General features: G+C 41.5%; 2 protein-coding genes across 2 annotated transcripts in view; one reads left to right on the forward strand and one right to left on the reverse strand.

The window, feature by feature from the left end:
• LOC109467911 (transcriptional regulator ATRX-like) overlaps nt 1-7,751 on the forward strand; it is a 23,204-nt gene extending 15,453 nt beyond the window's left edge. The window contains exons 18-29 of the mRNA XM_019766036.1: nt 585-830; nt 1,272-1,449; nt 1,907-2,092; nt 2,916-3,065; nt 3,377-3,520; nt 3,967-4,080; nt 4,454-4,558; nt 4,762-4,830; nt 5,088-5,150; nt 5,446-5,502; nt 5,774-5,854; nt 6,180-7,751. Of these exons, the coding sequence (XP_019621595.1) occupies nt 585-830; nt 1,272-1,449; nt 1,907-2,092; nt 2,916-3,065; nt 3,377-3,520; nt 3,967-4,080; nt 4,454-4,558; nt 4,762-4,830; nt 5,088-5,150; nt 5,446-5,502; nt 5,774-5,854; nt 6,180-6,251 (1,465 nt within the window). The 3' untranslated portion in view covers nt 6,252-7,751. The remainder of the gene's footprint in view (nt 1-584; nt 831-1,271; nt 1,450-1,906; nt 2,093-2,915; nt 3,066-3,376; nt 3,521-3,966; nt 4,081-4,453; nt 4,559-4,761; nt 4,831-5,087; nt 5,151-5,445; nt 5,503-5,773; nt 5,855-6,179) is intronic.
• A 91-nt stretch (nt 7,752-7,842) lies between these two features.
• On the reverse strand, nt 7,843-17,926 carry LOC109467910. The gene is made up of 15 exons (XM_019766035.1): nt 17,808-17,926; nt 15,063-16,306; nt 14,653-14,883; nt 14,095-14,354; nt 13,571-13,878; nt 13,178-13,269; nt 12,885-13,006; nt 12,500-12,636; nt 11,871-12,044; nt 11,468-11,567; nt 11,256-11,336; nt 10,875-10,994; nt 9,875-10,706; nt 9,530-9,654; nt 7,843-9,125 (listed from the first exon to the last, which is right to left on the reverse strand). Exons 1-15 carry the CDS (start codon nt 17,924-17,926, stop codon nt 9,033-9,035), a joined length of 4,038 nt encoding a protein of 1,345 aa, XP_019621594.1. The 3' UTR covers nt 7,843-9,032.
• Between the last annotated feature and the right edge of the window lie 407 nt (nt 17,927-18,333).

Raw genomic sequence — 18,333 nt, forward strand, 5'->3', positions numbered from 1 at the left:
TGTTCAACATCCTCAAACAGGCAGAGGAACTGGGCGACAAAGTGTAAGTCAGATGTGTTTGTTTGGTCCCCTGAATATTGCTATCTCTGTCACTATAGCATGGTTCATAACGTCCAGTGTTAACTGTCTGTCAGCACCATAATAATGCAAATTAATATTAAACTAGTTAGATCAGAGAATGGCAATGATAAAAATAAGACGTTCATTAAAGTAAAATAACAAAGTAACAGCACTGCATGCGATGTAAGACAAACCAAAGTGCAAAATCCCTGGCTGTCTTGAATGCTGCAGCATGTGGCAGTCAGGTCGAGATCTTTGGTAGAGGAACTGACACCAGACTTGGGCAGACTACTCACATGTTGAGATCCTGTGAAGTCGTGTAGCAACAGAAATCTCACCTTAACCTTAGTCTTAAACCTAGAGTTTAATGAGCTACCAGTCAGCACTTGTACTATTAAACTTCCGACAAACTTTGACGCAGTGCTGATGTCACTGTGACAGTTTAATTCTCACTATATAATTCACCAACTTACATGCTAGCAAAAAAACTGTATTCTATATCTTTGTTACTATCAATGTCTATGACTAATTTTGTTACCCTCCCCGTCTAGTCTTGTGTTCAGTCAGAGCCTGTTGTCCCTGGACCTGATAGAAGACTTCCTGGAGTACCTGGACGGCCTGGCCCAGAGTGAGGACCCCAAGGCTGACACGTGGATGAACGGGAAGTACGGCTGGGGCAGGAACCTGGACTACTTCCGCATGGACGGGTCTACCAGCGCCCAACTCCGCGAGAGATGGGCGGAAATCTTCAACTCCACGGATAATGAAAGGTCTGTGCTGATTGGCTGGCTACCTACCTATATACTTACCTGTGATGGTTTAAGCCATCTAATTGGTTCACAAACATGCAGCAAACACAAGCGATCACTATTTTTCTTTACATCACATACATGCAAAATATTTGAAGACATGTGCAAACAATTGGTAGACAAATCAGCCGACCGTCATCCAATATTTGCCTACCACTAGCTGGCTGTGACATCATAGCGATCGCTCATATTGTAGTGGTCACTTCATCCCTATTCTTGTTGAACTTAGGGGTAGACTGTTATCAATTGTTTGTGGCCTATCTTTTTTCGACCAATTCATAGGTAAACAAATTGCTTAATCCATGCTATACATTTTCACATATTGGGTTGAATGTGCTTCATTACATGTGGCACATTGGCTCTTGGTACACTGAAGGTTAATCAGATCCATGCTTGTTTCAGGGCCCGCCTATTCCTGATCTCCACGCGCGCCGGTGGCCTGGGTATCAACCTGGTCGGAGCCAACAGAGTCATCATCTTCGACGCCTCCTGGAACCCCAGCCATGACGTGCAGTCCATCTTCCGCGTCTACAGATTCGGCCAGAACAAACCCGTCTTCGTCTACAGATTCCTCGCACAGGTAGGCAGGCAACTCTGGCAGTGTGCTTCTTGAATGAATGTCATGTATAGTGTCATTCACTTCGTCTTCATGTAGTAGAATTTCAAGGTCTGAGAAAAATGGACATGTTCATGGAATTTAAATCTTAGCGGGAGAGGGGGATGAAAGACAAATGATTTGATAACGGTAACGATAAGTTCATGGTACAGAAGTGAGCGTACATTGAACATAAAAGTACCATGAAAAAGTCAAGAATTACAATTAAGTATTTACTGCAATGATAGTCTAACTCTCAAAGCTGGCAGTGTTGCACTCTCACTCCCTCATTCCAGGGCATTTTCACTCCTGCAGAGAAACCCCTCCCTTGACTGGCCCCGTTCTCGTCATAGTCTGACAGTTCTGGGCCATGCAGGGCCCAGATGTTGCACTAGACTGTCCCTCCATCTTGCACAGGGTACTAACAGACTTTACATTCCAGGGTACGATGGAAGAGAAGATCTATGACCGGCAGGTGACCAAACAGTCCCTGTCTGCCCGTGTGGTGGATGAACACCAGATCGAGAGACACTTCACCATGGGGGAGTTAGCAGAGCTGTACAACTTCACCCCTGACAGACTGGACGACCCGAACAGACAGGAGAGACCCACACCCAAACTGCCTGTGGTACGGACATGGTTTGACTTTTTAGTGTATCATACACAACTCTGCAGCAAGTGTGATGTATCTTTGTTTGGTCCCATCAAGTTCTTTATCATCAATCAGAGAAGTTCAGAACATTTGCTTTCACTGCAAACTTGTATTGTTCAAAGTTTCTATAGGTTCATTATTAAATTGTGAGTTAAGTGTGTGTTACTGTGACAGGAGTTACCTGTGTAATAACAAGCTACTTATGCATGGCATCTGCAATGTTAACTCTCAGCACTGTGATAATGCATTTTAATCTTAGCCTAGGTAGATGGTAAATAAATATAAAATGGCAACTGGAGACATTGATAAGATTTGCTGATATATAGTATTATATTATAGTATAAATAACAAAGTAACAGCACTGCATGTGAAGTAAGACAAACCAAAGTGCAAAATCCCTGGCTGTCTTGAATGCTGCAGCATGTGGCAGTACAGGTCGAGATCTTTGGTAGAGGAACTGACACCAGACTTGGGCAGACTACTCACATGTTGAGATCCTGTGAAGTCGTGTAGCAACAGAAATCTCAACCTTAACCTTAGTCCTTCAGTTTAATGAGCTGCTAGTGCTTTCAGGCATTACTCTAGATCTGGTCCATTACTAAATACATGTCTAATATCATGTTTAAAGTTTAACTGCAAGTTGTCTTTATCCATGCTAACAGTTTGCATGACATTAACTTAAAGTTGTAACTAGCAACAACAAGCCTTCTATGACTTGTTCTTTGCAGAGATTTTTGTTCAAGTTACAGAGCTGAAATGAAGATTTTCCCCATGTTTATCACGTGTTTGATGTTGTCAGGACCTGATTCTGGCTGACCTGCTGCAGAGCCAGAAGGACTTCATAGTCGACTACCACGAGCACGACTCGCTTCTCGAGAACCAGGAGGACGAGACACTCACAGAGGAGGAGCGCAAGGCAGCCTGGGAGGAGTACGAGAATGAGAAGAAGGTTGGACACATCTCTTTCCATATTACAGTTCAGTTCTAAAATTGCTTCATGTTTTCATTCCTGTGTTAGTAAACATTGTAAACATGTAAGATGTGACTGAACGTACAAGCCTGAACTGTTTGTGCAAAATAAGCAACAAACATGAACAACAGTCACTAAGATGATGAAATGCGTAACAGTCTACACAGCATATAGGCAGATAATCAAAAGATTAAGAGACTTTTACCAAAATTGTGTTACCTGTCATCCTTTATCCCATAGATAGCTTAAGAAGAAGAGAATTTGACCAAATGTTGTGCCTGTGTTTCCAGGGTATCTGGCAGAGAAGAGGTCCGTACCAGGACCCTCGGCTCCAGGGCTTTACCCAGATGAACAACTTCCAGATGGAACAGAGGATGAGAGAGATGCAGGCTGCCATACAGGCCGGACATCAGGTATCAGGCACATCATTACATGTGAGTCTGTTGTCTCTTGACCCTATGCCGTGGTGAAGGGCAGGCTCCCCCGAGCAAAAAACCTACCTGTAGACTAGCCCCCTGCTGTAGTGCTTGCACAACTGTGTGGCCCAAGAGCTGCAGAAACACTGCAGTGTACTCTAAAAGGTGTAGAAGGGTTTTAACCGAACTGGTGAAAAATGTTTATCAAAGTCAACTAAAAAGCTTGTAGTTCCTGTAGCATCCTCTGCAAAATTAGTTAAAACTTCACCCCACAAGTGAAGTATAGTATGGAGCTAGTCTGTATGTGTATATGTGCGTGCATGCGTTCATGTGCACGTGTTTATGTGTCTGTCTTAGTTACACAAAGCAGTATGGGCAATCATGTCATGGGCAATCATGCTTGCAAATAGGGGAGGGGATGAAGTCTGCCATCTCTGACCGCCTTGGTTTTCACTCTTCCTCAGGCATTCAACTACGGCCAGCAGCTGGGTGTTCAGATGGACATGGCTCGACAGATCACCATGGAGAGAGCCCAGCCTCAGCCGGTCATGTCACTGGCAGAGATCATTCTGGATCAGGTCAGGACTTCTACATTAGTTCTTGTACATTTAGTAAGATACCAGACTCTTATATCACTGTTGTTGTTCATAGAACTACACCAGAACCTGTACTTAGCTTGTAAGAGCATAAACGTGCAATAAAGGTCTTTCATTCAGTCATTCTTTATTTCCTTGAAAATAATTTTAAGGCAAAATTTCTGCCTGAATTTTAAAGTCACAGCCATGAGCAAGCCACGGGGACTCTTAGAGTCTACCAGTATTTAGTATTGACTGCAGTGCATGTTAAAAATTCAATATGGCATCATACAAGGATTGCGTATCATGAGCTTTAAGTTTTTCTAATGTTAAATTTGTATTCAGTTGTTGAATGTCTCTTGTCCTGGTGTTGCAGCAAAAGCGGTACCCCCACCTGTCGCGTGACGCCCTGGCCCAGCGAGCTGTGTACATACAGGAACAACAGAAGAAACAGGTGCAGATGCACGAGGAGAGAATAGCTGTAAGTATAATGCAGTCAGTGTAAAACTAAAGGGGGAATGCTCCACCTTTAAAGGGATTGTTTGAACTGTGCATGTAATACCACAGCTACATTATAAGTGTGTTTATAGGGTTTTAGTATCTTTCCAAAGCTAAATAACAAAAAAGAAAGGTTACTATATTCATGCTTAACATCACATTTTTTATCTTGCTGTCTTTCTCCAGGCCATCCGTCGTTATGAAGCCCTTTGTCAACAACAACATGCTGCGGTACAAGCTCTGGTCCATCCACAGGTAAGTAAAGTCATAGTGATGGTGGGATTGAGAACTACATATACTACAGCAAGTAGAACACATCCTCACAAACTATGCTTCCTTTTCTGTCAAAGTATTTTTTTTTTCATAACGCACTCAAGAAACACACCACTATCTCACATTTTAATTTTTTTTTTTGCTGATACCATTTAGGGATTTAGCTGTACTTTTTATTCACAGTTCTTGTTTATGTTTCACACTTCACTCCATGTCACCCTCGTCTTCTCATGTTGCAGAAAGCCACTGGTGACCCTTCTAAAATACTAGCTTCATTCATAGCAGAAACTCAGGGATTAAAGGTACTAGGAAGTAACATAGGACAAGAAATGTTAGGTTCAGGTGGGGGGGGGGACACTGGCAGCAAAAAAAATCCTGTTTGGGTACAAAATGTTAGTAGAAGGGGCAGATTTTTATACAATTGTTTAGACTCTTGGGAGAAATTATTTCTCGCTTGTCTTCTGTTTTATTTGTATGGTATCTCCTGATTGCCATACTGCATACTGTTTTTTTTAAATAATTTTTATAAAAGTTATCAGGTTGTCTATGTCTCAAAGTTTGTTAACACATTGTTTTCTGTCTGTTTGTTTTTTCCAGCATCAGGCAGGACCGCCTAAGTCTGTTGCAGCCATGCTGGCAGGTGGTGCAAAACTGGTGTGTAAACCCTCACATCAACATGGTGTTCATTGTGTGATTATAAACATGCCTGTCTGTAAATTTAAAGTCATTGATGGCACAACAGTAGCGAATTCTGGCAAAACCACAAGAAGTTCTTGTAAAAAGTGCCTGAAGTGCCAATACATGGCTATAAATGTCTGCCATGGCATGCTATTGATGACATGAGATGTTCCATCACGTGGTTTCTATCTTGGAGTCATGTTATCTCATATCACACATTGATTACTGACATCCTTTCTATTTTCAGTCACTGCAAACTCCCAAGCCAGCCAAACCGGGGACGCTGGCTGCCATGATCCAGGAAAGCAGGCGCAACGGGAGTGCAAATGTGAGAGGATTTCTTTCAGTATGTTCTTTCACCACCCTAGATGTAAAGTGAAATTGGACAGATTCAAAGATTTAGGATAGAACATGTAAATTTTCTGTTCTACGACTTGATGTGTCCTTTGCATTAGACCTAACTCTACTGGCAAAGCAAGCAGTAGCCTGTGTTATCCAAATGTCTTGTACAGGATTGAGTTTGGTTTAGCATCAAAGAATTCAGACATAGCATTTTGTAATATAGTAGAGGTGGTGACTCAAGTTACTCTAGTACTAGTATATGAGCCATTTTCAGTAAATAGATTAAAAAATTTTCTTTTTCCTCCTTCCAGATGCAGCAGCCATCCAGTAGCAGAATCGACGACGATGCAGTCATCATTCTGGACTCTCCAGACAAAAACTGACACAAGAACATCTTAAAGCCTATTTTCTTCTCCTATAGATGTTCTAGTGATACAGAAGATTAAATATGGATATATGTATGTAGGAAGGCATTCTTCTTCACATAGTGCTAGGTTATCCGGCAGCCAGTGTCAATTTAAATCAGTAACTTTGTTGAAAGTCGTTGTTGGAAATCAGCCTTGTCGTGCTGTGTACAAGAATGTCTATAATCACAACCACCAAGTTAGAGCTCTGTGTGACATCAGTGCTTGCAGTCATGTGCTGTTGTAATGTATTGATGATGTAACCATGCTATGTCAACTTGAGTGAACAGATAAATAGAATAATTGCTATGAAAATTTCTACCAATTGAAACACAGAAGAGTTAAGATTCACTGACAGATACGTGTACATAGTTACTCTATATACATTGTTTTAGTAACATTTGTTTGTAGTTTTAATGTCCTGTTAACAAGTTAATGTTCAGATTTGTATCAGCCAGTAGTGTTGTTTTGCTCAATCATCGTGAAATGATGATGAAAAAAATAAAAACAGCTATCAGACATGGTACATGTAGTTGGTATGTGTTTTGTTAGTTTTGTATCAAAACCTCTCAAGTATTCATATACCAGTCCTTAGTATTTACATGTAGTTATGTTTGTATAAGGCATGCAACTTCAACGTGTTGGTTTTTAGTTGCAGAATCAATGGTCCAGGGGAAACTTGTGTTGTCGCTAAGATGGCCCGTGAAATCTGATGAGATCATAAAAAATACCATAATATTATTATATCAATATGTACTGAACAAGTCCAAGCCTTAATGACCAAAAAACACACGGATTTATGTACTAGAGAAAGATCTTAGATTGTCGATCCTGTAGTAAAACAAAATTAAAATTTATTAATCTACTGTGTACTAAATCAAGAATTTTTTTGAATGGCACCTTTGGAATGGAATTTATCCTTGCATTCAATTGCATGCATCATTATATATCATTGTATCACACAGGGTAAAAACCATTGGACTTCTCAAAGTACTAGCACTGTTATTATAGGAGTGGACATAGGAAATTGCCAAGGGACCACGCAATTGTACATGTGCCAAGTTAGTGCTAGATACATTAACATAACCAACTAACGAAAATGCACCTGATTAATGTCAAGTTGGCTTAGATCTGTTGCATCTAAGTGCTATCCTGTACCACATTAACACTGGCACACTATGATGCTCTAGGTCCAAGTTAACCCCTGAATAGTTTTCGTTCTATTTGTAGAATTCACAAAGCTGTCAACTGGAATCAGTTCCTTGATGCAGACATTTGTTGATTTCAGCATATTACTCATTTCGTAGCTGTGTTGTATTCCAAAAGATAAAGTGTTAAATAGAATTACTGCACACCAAATATATTTGTATGTGGTATTTAAGTTAAGTGGACATATACTTTATTGTAACAATCAGTTTAAGCACATAATTAAAAAGATGTTAACCATTGTTTGAGTGGAAATCAGTGTGAAAGCAACATGTTTTATAATGTGCATAGTCATTTTACATTAACAATTTACAGAAACATTTTCATAGAAACACACAAATTGATGCAAATACTCAAGGTAAAGAACTCCAAACAGCATATTTAATTCCAAGATTTTGTTACATTCCGTGTTTGTATTGTTCACCCGTAAGGAACAATTTCTCTTCATACATTTCTTTTTCCTGTCTACAGTTGTTCACACCCAGTTTCCTGCCAAGACACCAAGTGCTCAAGTCTCAGTGCTAGTCTGAAGACATTCCACTCAAATGATAGAATATAAAATGCAACCATTATTAAGTGCAACTTTTGAGATGCTGAGACTGAATCTAAAATCAGCAAATGACATGTTGAATTGATAGTACTTCACTGTACATGGGACACATATATACATGTATGATTTGCACCATAATTATGAGGATAATGATGATTGTTTTCTGCACTCCCAGCCCTGGATGAGAAATTTTCTTACTTGCGCCCTACTTCCATGGAACTGAAGCAAGATTGTCCAGCCCAACAATATCTGTATTTCCCAGAGCAACAGTACAGAATAGGCTCTATTGGCCAACATTGAATGTTTTGTCATATAATATTCTCAGTCGCATGTCCAACAACCACTGTATGTATTTGTGAGAGAATAGTAAACCATTGGTAATGATATACATGTATCAGCAATATGTGAAAGCAAAAAACTTAATATACAAATATTTGCTACCAGCTCAAAAACTTGCTGACCATTAACCCTATTCTTCGAAAATATACAGCAAATACAGAACAAATATCAATATTATAACCTCTCAGGCAACAAATATGCCAAGTTTTATGCATTACATGAAGGCTTGAGGTAAACAAAGAAATATGACACACACAAGTGCCACATCTAAGAAATACTTGCCAAATGAATACATGCTGGCACACTGTGGAATGGTAATTAGTATCTATACATCAACTATAAAATATACATCTTTTGCAATTAAGTCAACCAAGAGAGACCATCACCATAGATCCACTCACGGTTAAATCAGGCACTTCTTTCTCTGTGGACAAATCTCTAGTAGGTACACGTATTTCTGTGCAAATTGTCATGGAATGGAGCCATACCAAACATTAAACCCTATCTCAATGTGTGATCATATACATTGGACATCTTTATATCGAACCAATTCAAAATGTTACACAGTGCTTTTGAATTCTATGTATCTTCCAAGCTTTCCCAAAATAGCAGACTTAGCAGGGTAGATGTGACCAGAATGAAGCCAGCTGAAGGACAGGTGGTTGTCAGTTGTCCACAGACCAGACAGCGGAGTAGGACTGTTCCATGCTGTGGATGTCGTCTGCCATGTTCATGGCCTCACGGCGCTCACCAACAGCCTGAAGGGCAGACAACAGATGACAAGTCAGTATCTAAAAACTGGTAAAGAACAATGGTATTGAAAGGATGATAGGTAATACCTGTAACATCATGATCGTTAAATTAATAAAATGCCAAGAACTGCCAAAAACCAGAACTGTAATCGATAAGAATTATGTTATGAAGCTGGTGTGTTACGCCAAAGGGCGGTTATACAATGTACCGGCTAAACTGATACAGAAGAATTACAGATAAAGAAACTGGGATTGTAGCAAAGTAAAAATAAAAAATAAAGACCATGGATGAACAGCAAAGCCTTCTAACTTTACACCGCTCAGCATAGGTACGACTGTACTCATCCACACCTGCAAGACCAAAAGAAGTACACATGCATGTACTAAATGCCTGGCATGTGTCTCTGTACCTTTTTGAGGATCTCAGCGATGGTGCTGAGTCTGTCCTGCCCCACCCTGCTGATGTCTGGCAGCTCCTGCGGGCGGGTCAGGTCTACTGGCTTCAGCCGCTGCTTCTGCTCCTGCAGAACGGACGCTGAAACAAACACAAACAACACGTGTATGCAAAACACTGGACGTTCAACTAAAGTACAATGCTTAAATGATAATACTTGAACATTGACATCTGAAGTACAAGGGTGTTGAACACTTGCAAGACTGGGAAGACGATAAACCATGATTACACTTTCTCACAATAAAGAATTTGCATGAAATTCAGAAGAAAAAGTTGTTTATTCTCCTACTCCCATACTTACCAGGTATGATTGGCTGTGTTGTCTTTGGAGGCCCTCTCTTGTGCCTGTTTGCTGCTGCTTGGCTATCACCGACACTGTTCTCTTTGGACTGCTGTCCCTTATTCTTAAGCTGTTGGTTCTCAGGTCGAACATAGGATGTCCTCAGCAGGTGCTTCTGATAGTCAGCCACAGGAGGTGGGGGTGGGGGAGGAGGTACAATCTTCCCTGTCATTCTGGCCCCTGTGTCTCTAACACTCTTTGGATCTGAATCTCTGCTTGCAGACTGGATGCTAGCTTCTAAAGAGTCCTCTGATCCTGAATCTGAGGCTTCAACTTCCGGCCTATCTTCACTGTCCACCCATGTGCCCTTCCACATTTTAGGTATGTGGACTGATTTCCGTACTTTGTGCGGTTCCTCTCTCCTGGGGCTCAATATTTTGTACGTTCTCTTGGTCAGGCTTTGAGCCATTGCAGTATCACTGACACCATGTTTGTCAACATGGTTTCCTTGACAAGCAGCTTCATCATCGCTTGAACTTCCAAAGTCTAGATCTAATTTCGTGCCTGCCCAAGGGTTTCCACCAGTGGTAAACCTCTCTTCATGTTCTGTATTGCTATTGGTCAACTTGGCAGCTGCAGTATCCAATCCCTGATCATCACTTCTAGGCACTTCACCAGTCACAGCAGCTTTCTCAAGATCCTCCCTGCTGAGAACCACCGAGTTTGAGACAAGGTGAATGATTCGCTGAGCCGAGTTGGCATCTTCCATTGCTTGGCGGGGGATGCCAGCAGCAGAGAGGAGGGACCGCCATTCCGGAGGGAACGACAGGGATTCCAGGGAGATCAGAATGTCCTGGGGAATTGGATACAAAAAATGTTATCAGCAAATACAACTTCATTCCATTGAAACAATCACCTTAACAGTAGTTAAGCAATAAGACTTAGTGTTCAAGAGCAAATACTCGAGCCACAACAGTCTGAAATGTATGTCTTAATTTAGATTTTAAATACAGAACAATACCTTGAAGGAAGGTCTCCTTGCAGGATTGTGTGCCCAGCACAGCCCGATGAGCCTGGACAGACCGATGGGACAGTAGTCTGGAATGTCTGGTCTCTGGTTTAACCTCACACATTCCATAACCTGCAAGTACAGACAGACTTCATGGCACACCTCAAATAGGACAGACGTCAGGAGAAATGTTTTTTAATTGCTTTCATTTTTTAGTTTATAAACATGGCAATGTCAACAATGACTTGCACTTTCTGAGCTTTAACCTACTAGTATACCAGCAAGGCCTGTATATCTACTACATCAAGTTAGACTCACATTAGGAATTCTAGAATTACATTAGGAATTCTAGAGTCACTACAGCATGGGGCTAGATTGCAGGCAGTACCATACCTGGAACATGGACAGGCCTAGGTAGGGATGTTTTCTGGTCAGCATTTCCCATAGAATCATTCCAAAACTGTACACATCAACCTGATGGGAGAAAAAAATAAATTGAATGAATGAAATAAGAATATCTTTAGTATTTATTTTATAACTTAGTAAAAATACTCACATACATATCATATTATGGTTACTATACATGAAAATATCCCTGTCCTTACCTTAGTAGTGATGTTTCCCTGGTTGATGAGTTCAGGAGCCATCCATGCAGGTGTGCCCCTCAGGTGTCCTGACTGGGAGGCCTTCACATCCGCATCATGTCTGCACATACATGGGGAGAGGGACGACTTTACAACCACATACTATAATGCTAAAATCCAGTATAATACAGATGTTGTTGTGAGCAAGTACACATTAGTTGTGGTTGAGTTTTGAAAGTCTACTTTCAGACTACAAGAGCAAGACCTCAAAATGTTACAGACCAGCCAATATCAGCAGATCTGGGGACCACATGAAATGTCACAGAAACATAACTGAGTTTGGGAGGCTTTATTCATGATTATCATTTCAAACTACATGTATGTACACAGTTAATCTTGGCAGTAATACTGGCATGATCCACACCTGAGTTTGGAGAAGCCGAAGTCAGCGATCTTGGCCCTGAGCTGTGAGTCCAGCAGCACGTTCATGGACTTGAGGTCCAGATGGAGGACAGCAGGTTTCCTGTTGTGGAGGTAGTTCATCCCCAGGGAGGTGTCCCGCGCTATCTGGTAATACAGCACATGGTCCAGGTCTGGTCTGAAAAATACACAGTATATTCCATTGAGTGTAGCACATCTACAACACAATAATGTAATGTTGCGTGCAACAACTCTTATGGGGTACAACTCCTGGATAACTGTGCTTTTACTACAGGATGATATGTGGTAGATTGGATTCATTCCTCAAGCTAACCGACATCTTTCACACAGCAGTCATCCCTCAGTAAGACATCTGGAGCCACAGAGTTCCCGTTTGAAACTTTTCTTCAGCCTGTTTTACTACAGGATGGATTTAGTGCAACAGAGAATATGTCTATGGTACAAATTTGTTCAATCAAATATGAACTGTTGAGAGTAGAGTATATAAGTATAAATAGATCTTGTAGTGGTTCCCAGTCCTGTACCTTGTCTCCCCATGTAGCCAGTGGTAGAGGCTGGCCTGTGCCATGTAAATTACCTTCAGCATATAGTTAGAAAGTGTACGTCCTGTACCTATTCTCCCCGTGTAGCCAGTGGTAGAGGCTGCCCTGTGCCATGTACTCCAGCACCATGATGGGGAGATCTGCAGCGGTGCACACACCCAGCAACAGCACCACACGGGGGTGACGCAGCTCCCTCAGGAGACTCACCTGGGAAGTGCAGTTTTTAACTTTTTTCACACAAAATCATATGATCACATATTCAAACTGACTGGTCAACAGTTCTAGGTGAGAAGAATCTCTTGTGTTGGATCAAAAGTGTACATGGCTTGCAATCATATTCAGAATCCTAACACATCTTCCATACACATCTTCCAAATACATGTCTCTCCACATAAAGTGGTTTTCTTGCTTTATCATCAAAGAAAAAAGAAGATCCACAAGAAGATTTCTGATACCTCAGCGCCAAAGTAGTTTTTGTCAGCAGCAGACAGGGGAGATCGTAGTCTCTTCACGGCCACCTCTGTACCATTGTAGACACCGCGGAACACACGGGAGAACGCACCTTCACCTAGCAAATCTGATCAACACACAGGCTTTCAACATGATATAAACTGCATAGTGAACACACATATCATTATTTGTACCACTAACTCATTGGATCTTTAGTAAGAAATACTCTTCACTTCGAAAGAACATGCCCCGGTATCAAGGTAAACGTGTAGTAATGTACATGAATTAGAATACAAACCCTTTGTGCTGTAGATGATGTCTTTCTCTGCAATCTGGCAGCTTCTCAGAGGGTCTTTGAACTTCAACCTCTTCAGCTCTGATTCAAGATGTCTGAAGAGAAAACAAACATCAAATTATTGATACTTACAAGTTACATCTAACCTCCAAGCAGATCTTATCAGGTGGCCAGGCAGTATCCATTTGCCAGACAGTTACCATTTGTTCTCTGAGGACTCTCTCTACATGGCCAGTTTGATCTAATCGTATTGCTTTTGCCACGCGACATCTGCTTTGGAGATTAACTACTTACAGCTACTGTAACTGTATGTGCTTTTAGTAAGTACAAATCAAAAAGTCAGGGCAACACAAACATGTACATTTTGTACTAGTATTTGTCAGAAACACGACACACCTTATCTCTTTCCTATGTTTGTCCTGTTCCTTCCTCAGCTGTCTCATCAGGTCCTGTTTGGATGGAGATGTTGCCATGGCAACAGACCTGCCACTCCCAACTTCCCTCTTGTTCCCAGAGCTCTCAGGGACATCCATCTCCTCCCCGGGGTCTTTCCCAGCGTGACTCTGAGCGGCCATGTTATGCGGGGATGTTGGTGACTTGGATTTGTAGACCATCTGGATTTCTTCCAGTTGTCGCTGGATTTTGTCCACGATTTCTCGGGCTGTTTGTTCATTCTCTTTTCCCCTCTGCTGCAGACCACTCACCTTTACAACAGTAATAAATAATATTTCAAACATACTTACATAAGAAGAGAGTAATCAATCTTACCGTAGTAGTGGATTCTACCTGAAACATCTGTTTCTTAAGTTAGTTTTTTGAGTAACAAGCTTGTTTGAAATGAGGAGATAAAATATAATGGATTGCTGCTGCTATCTCATATAGGGACAGGAATTGTGTGGACCCATTTGGCTTGCTCTTACCTGTAACTCCACATCAACAGGTGCAGGTACATGTTCCCTCTGTCCAGACCTGTTAGTTCTACTGCCAGTGTCTGGTCTGTGCTCTGGGTCCTTCCTGCCCCCTGGATCCCGTCTGGTCCCAGTGTCGGGGCCTTCAGACTCCCCACCCCTGGGGGTGGACTTCCCCAGCCCCAGCCCCTCCAGGGTCAGGGATATCCCCTGGGGTTCTCTGGACCACGTGCTGGCCTGGGAAGTTGCCCTGCTACTGTCGATGTTACTCTCTGTGGAAACAAAATGGTAGTGATCAGTTTCTTACATCACACGACTACTGATTTTACTCACCATCTAACCAACAGCCCTGAGGTTTAGTGACAGAAAATGTATCAACAATGACAATGACAAAGTCTGAAATCATAAAAAAGAATGCCAAAATCAGAATACTGACTCTAGCTTTGCATACACATCTCTACCAGTATATAGACTCTTAGAACCAGAGCAAATATTGTATCCTGATAATCTAGTAAAAAGTAACTCAAGTAACACTGTACACAGCTACATGTATGGAAACAGAGTCTGTACCAATATCTTCCAGTTCCATGGTACTCTCAGGTGAGTTGGAGGCACCACTGGACCCTCTGTCTTCTGCTGTCATCTCTTCCCTCAGTTCTGCCTCCTTCTTCTTCTCCAGGAACCTGGCAGCCATCTTGTCTCTCTCTGCCTTCTTCCTTTGTTCCATTCTCTCCTTCTGCCTTTTCTGCCTTTCCTCCTCCTGTTGTCTGTGGCTGGCCTTTTGTGCTGCCAGTTTCACACCTATGAATAAGATAACACATGAGGTGCATGACTACATTTCACAAGTATGCACATTAGTGACAAACACCGTAATAGTCTCTTCATAAAAATGATTCTGTAATACTAAGTATATCATTACATGTTTTATGACCTTTAAAATGGTAGGTACGAATAGTTTATAGAAGTGCAGAGAAACCTACCGGCTCTCGATCTCCTTACAACATCAGCGGACACAGGTCTCTTAGATTTCCTCTCCTTAGGTACCACATCCACGCTTTTTGTACCACTACTTGCCGGCCTTCTTGTCACACCTGCTGAGAAAGGCTTCGCTTTCACTGTCTCTTTCCTCTCTACTGTTGGTTCTACTGTTTTTGCAGATTTCTCCTTTGCCTTATCAAAACTATTTCTGAGCTGCTCGACCCCAAACATGATCTTGTTCATCGCGCCGATAGCCGTGACCCCCATCCGTGCCAACTGGTCTTCCGACAGAAGTCGCAGCCCCTCCAGGTCAATTTCGTTCTCCGCAAAAATCCTGACATATTTCTCCTGTTCCATCAGGTTCAAACTGGCCAGCCATGCCGCAACTGCAGGGTCACAGGAGGTCATGAACTCTGACCTTACAACTGTATCTCCTCTTCTCCTGGTATGGTTGTTACTTGCAGCTGGTGGTGCAGAGTTTGATTTTAATTTTGCACTGATGGTTTTGCTCATGTAGTGCTGTGGCTTACTATGAACTTGGTCATTGTTCTTGTCATTTAAAACTTTTGCTCTCATGCTGACTAACCTGTCTTGGTACGTCTTTCCCGTTGTTACGATCTGCACTTCTGGTTCTTCTGATTCCTCCTCTGCATCTTTTACTTCCGTGTCAAAAGACACCTTCTGCGTGCTCTCTGTCTGCCTTTTCCCGTTGACAACATTATCAGCACCGGTCTCCTTTCCCTGCGTGGACTGAGATCGTCTGTGCTTCCTGTCAATCAGAACTCCTTTGGGCTTTCCCGCCTTTTGTCCCCTTGTCCCTGATGCTGAACTTGGCCTCTTCAGGATTTTACTAGGCTGTGCCACGTCCATACCAATGAACCCCAGTGCAGGGTTTTGTCCCTCTATGTGCCTGGTTTCCCTCTCACAAATGTTGTCCCTAATAACCGGCTTTCTCTCAGATATTTTGTCATTGCCTGCAGCAGTTACTTGATCAGCGGCTGGCTCCCTCCCAACACTTCCTTTTGTGCCTTGATTGTGTAATAACGTGCTTTCCTTTGGGACTGATGAATTTTTGATAGCTGCCGGCTGCCTTCCGGAGGGCGGTCTCTTGTTCATTGCTCTCTTTTTCTCCATCCTGCTGTTTTCAATGTCTCCCAGGACGTCGTCTTCAATGTCGCTGATAGATTTGAAGGTCGTGAGCTTGCCCTGCGCTCCTGTCTGCCACCTAGCTCCGCTGATGGCCTTCCTGTAGAATCACACACAAAAAATACAAATCAGTAATCACACATAATCAAACGAATTCCAACAGATTACCACTTGAAACCCTACGGATTTACAACCTAAACATTTTTACAGCACATAATTCTCTTGAATAGGCTCACAAAGAGATTTCCTTGGCCAGTTGGCAGCATTAATTTGTATATACAGACCTGAAATATAATGATTTGGGATAACAGCCAAGTATTGCTGTCATTATGTGACCATGGCATTGTACTGGTAAATTACATCATTTCACTGCGTCAATAGTAGACACATCTGTTCTACTGCCACCATATATATTGGGTGACACACAGTGGTACTACGGGTAATACCAAATGAGTTTTAGATTGTGCCTATGTCAGGTAGAGGGAAGCACAGTTTTAATGTTACTATAAGTAATTCCACTGAGGTATGACATGAAATAAAAAACAAATGTGAGCTTGTAAGCCAACTTATTATAATTAATAATGTCATGATAAAAGCTTTTTGTACATCAATACACATGGAAACACAAGTGCCTCACAGCATTTCATTAAAATGTTATCACTCCTATTCCGTATTGACAATTTGGCATCATTTCTAAACCCCAGGCTGAATAAACGTAGCTCACACAGTACCTATTATATATCATGTCTTGAAATCTGCAGTTATGCTCTATCGATAAACAGTATGGGGGATTTATGATTATGTATACTCCAGCTTTTCTGGTTGCCATGCCTGCCAGTGCCTATATAGTTACTGCTATAGAAATGATTAATGATAAAATAGCAAATGCCTTGCCATAAACTTCCTGCACAGGAAATGAACATAAACCCAGAAGACCCATCTATAGATATTGACAATTTGACACCTACACTGTCACATATTGTGCATCAGCAATTGGTCTGTCCTACTTTTATGCCTGCCAAGTGCTTCCAGCAAATTCTATGAGCTCGTTTATAACCAAAGTCTTGGTTAGAAATTATTATCAGATTGTAAGTTTTGCTGGTATCCCAAGTACCAATACCCTTCTCTCAAATTCATAATTATCATTTACATGTAGCTATTACCAACTCTTGCAACTTGCAACCTTAAGTTAATGGTCAAGGCTGACTTATATTTACTACACGTATGATGATCTGTTTCAGTGCCAATACATACAAACATAACATAGTTGTTAGAGGAAGGACACAGCAGGACAAGGATATACATGTACATGTATAACAAATCACCCAAGATTGCAATGGAATGTAAAATTCCATTTCCTCATTGAATCTACATCAATAAGATTCAATTGGAAGTTCCTTTTGTAACTTAATTTCCTTTTGTACTCTATCTAGAGTGATTCAGATGTCTGTCACATTCATCAATAGATGCACAAGAGTGATGAATGTTAACTTGGGAATACGCCAGATTTGTGGAGATTGCTTCTCTCTTTGTGGAAATCAGCTATATCTGAGTGTCTCCAGATCTGGTTCTATGGTTAGGCCATTACGCGCAGGTCTCACCTCATCATGCCGCGTACAGATTTGTTCTCGGAGTCGACCTGTCTGTGATGCATGTCCAGCGCACTCTGGAGCTTCATCACGTCCCTGCTCAACTCCTCATTCTCTCTGGCCAGGTTCATCACCAACCTGTGCACACAGACAGGCAGTGTCACTAAACATCTACACCAGGAATCATCACTAACCATCAGAATATTGCTGGTTTCAGAGAAGTACATGTATTTCTAAACCTGTATAGTAAGAATACTTGCATCATGAATAACCACTATCATTTATTAATGATATTTGTCTTGCAATTTTTTAAATTGGCTAACAATTTTACATTGACAGGGCCCACTACCATTTTTTCAAGATCGTGAATATGCATTAATTTACATGTATTCTTATTTAAATTATTATTTCACTTCATTATGAAACACTACCAAATATTGCGTTTGAGTTTCCAAACATTTACCTTTAAAAGGACTTGCAAGTTAAATGGGAGAACAGAGTGACAGAGACAAAACCTGAGACGGTGCCCCTGCAAAAA

The sequence above is a fragment of the Branchiostoma belcheri genome, unplaced genomic scaffold (assembly GCF_001625305.1).
Source record: "Branchiostoma belcheri isolate BF01 breed outbred unplaced genomic scaffold, Haploidv18h27 scaffold19, whole genome shotgun sequence".
In the NCBI taxonomy this organism is placed as follows: Eukaryota; Metazoa; Chordata; class Leptocardii; order Amphioxiformes; family Branchiostomatidae; genus Branchiostoma; species Branchiostoma belcheri.

What these genes read in the sequence shown, in the direction of transcription:
- LOC109467910 (XM_019766035.1), bottom strand. Translation starts at nt 17,926, where the DNA reads ATGAACCTGGCCAGAGAGAATGAGGAGTTGAGCAGGGACGTGATGAAG. An exon ending in AAAACTACTTTGGCGCTGAG is followed by an intron (nt 12,637 to 12,884) that starts GTATCAGAAATC and finishes TGCACTTCCCAG; the next exon opens with GTGAGTCTCCTGAGGGAGCT. An exon ending in AGGGAAACATCACTACTAAG is followed by an intron (nt 11,337 to 11,467) that starts GTAAGGACAGGG and finishes TTCTCCCATCAG; the next exon opens with GTTGATGTGTACAGTTTTGG.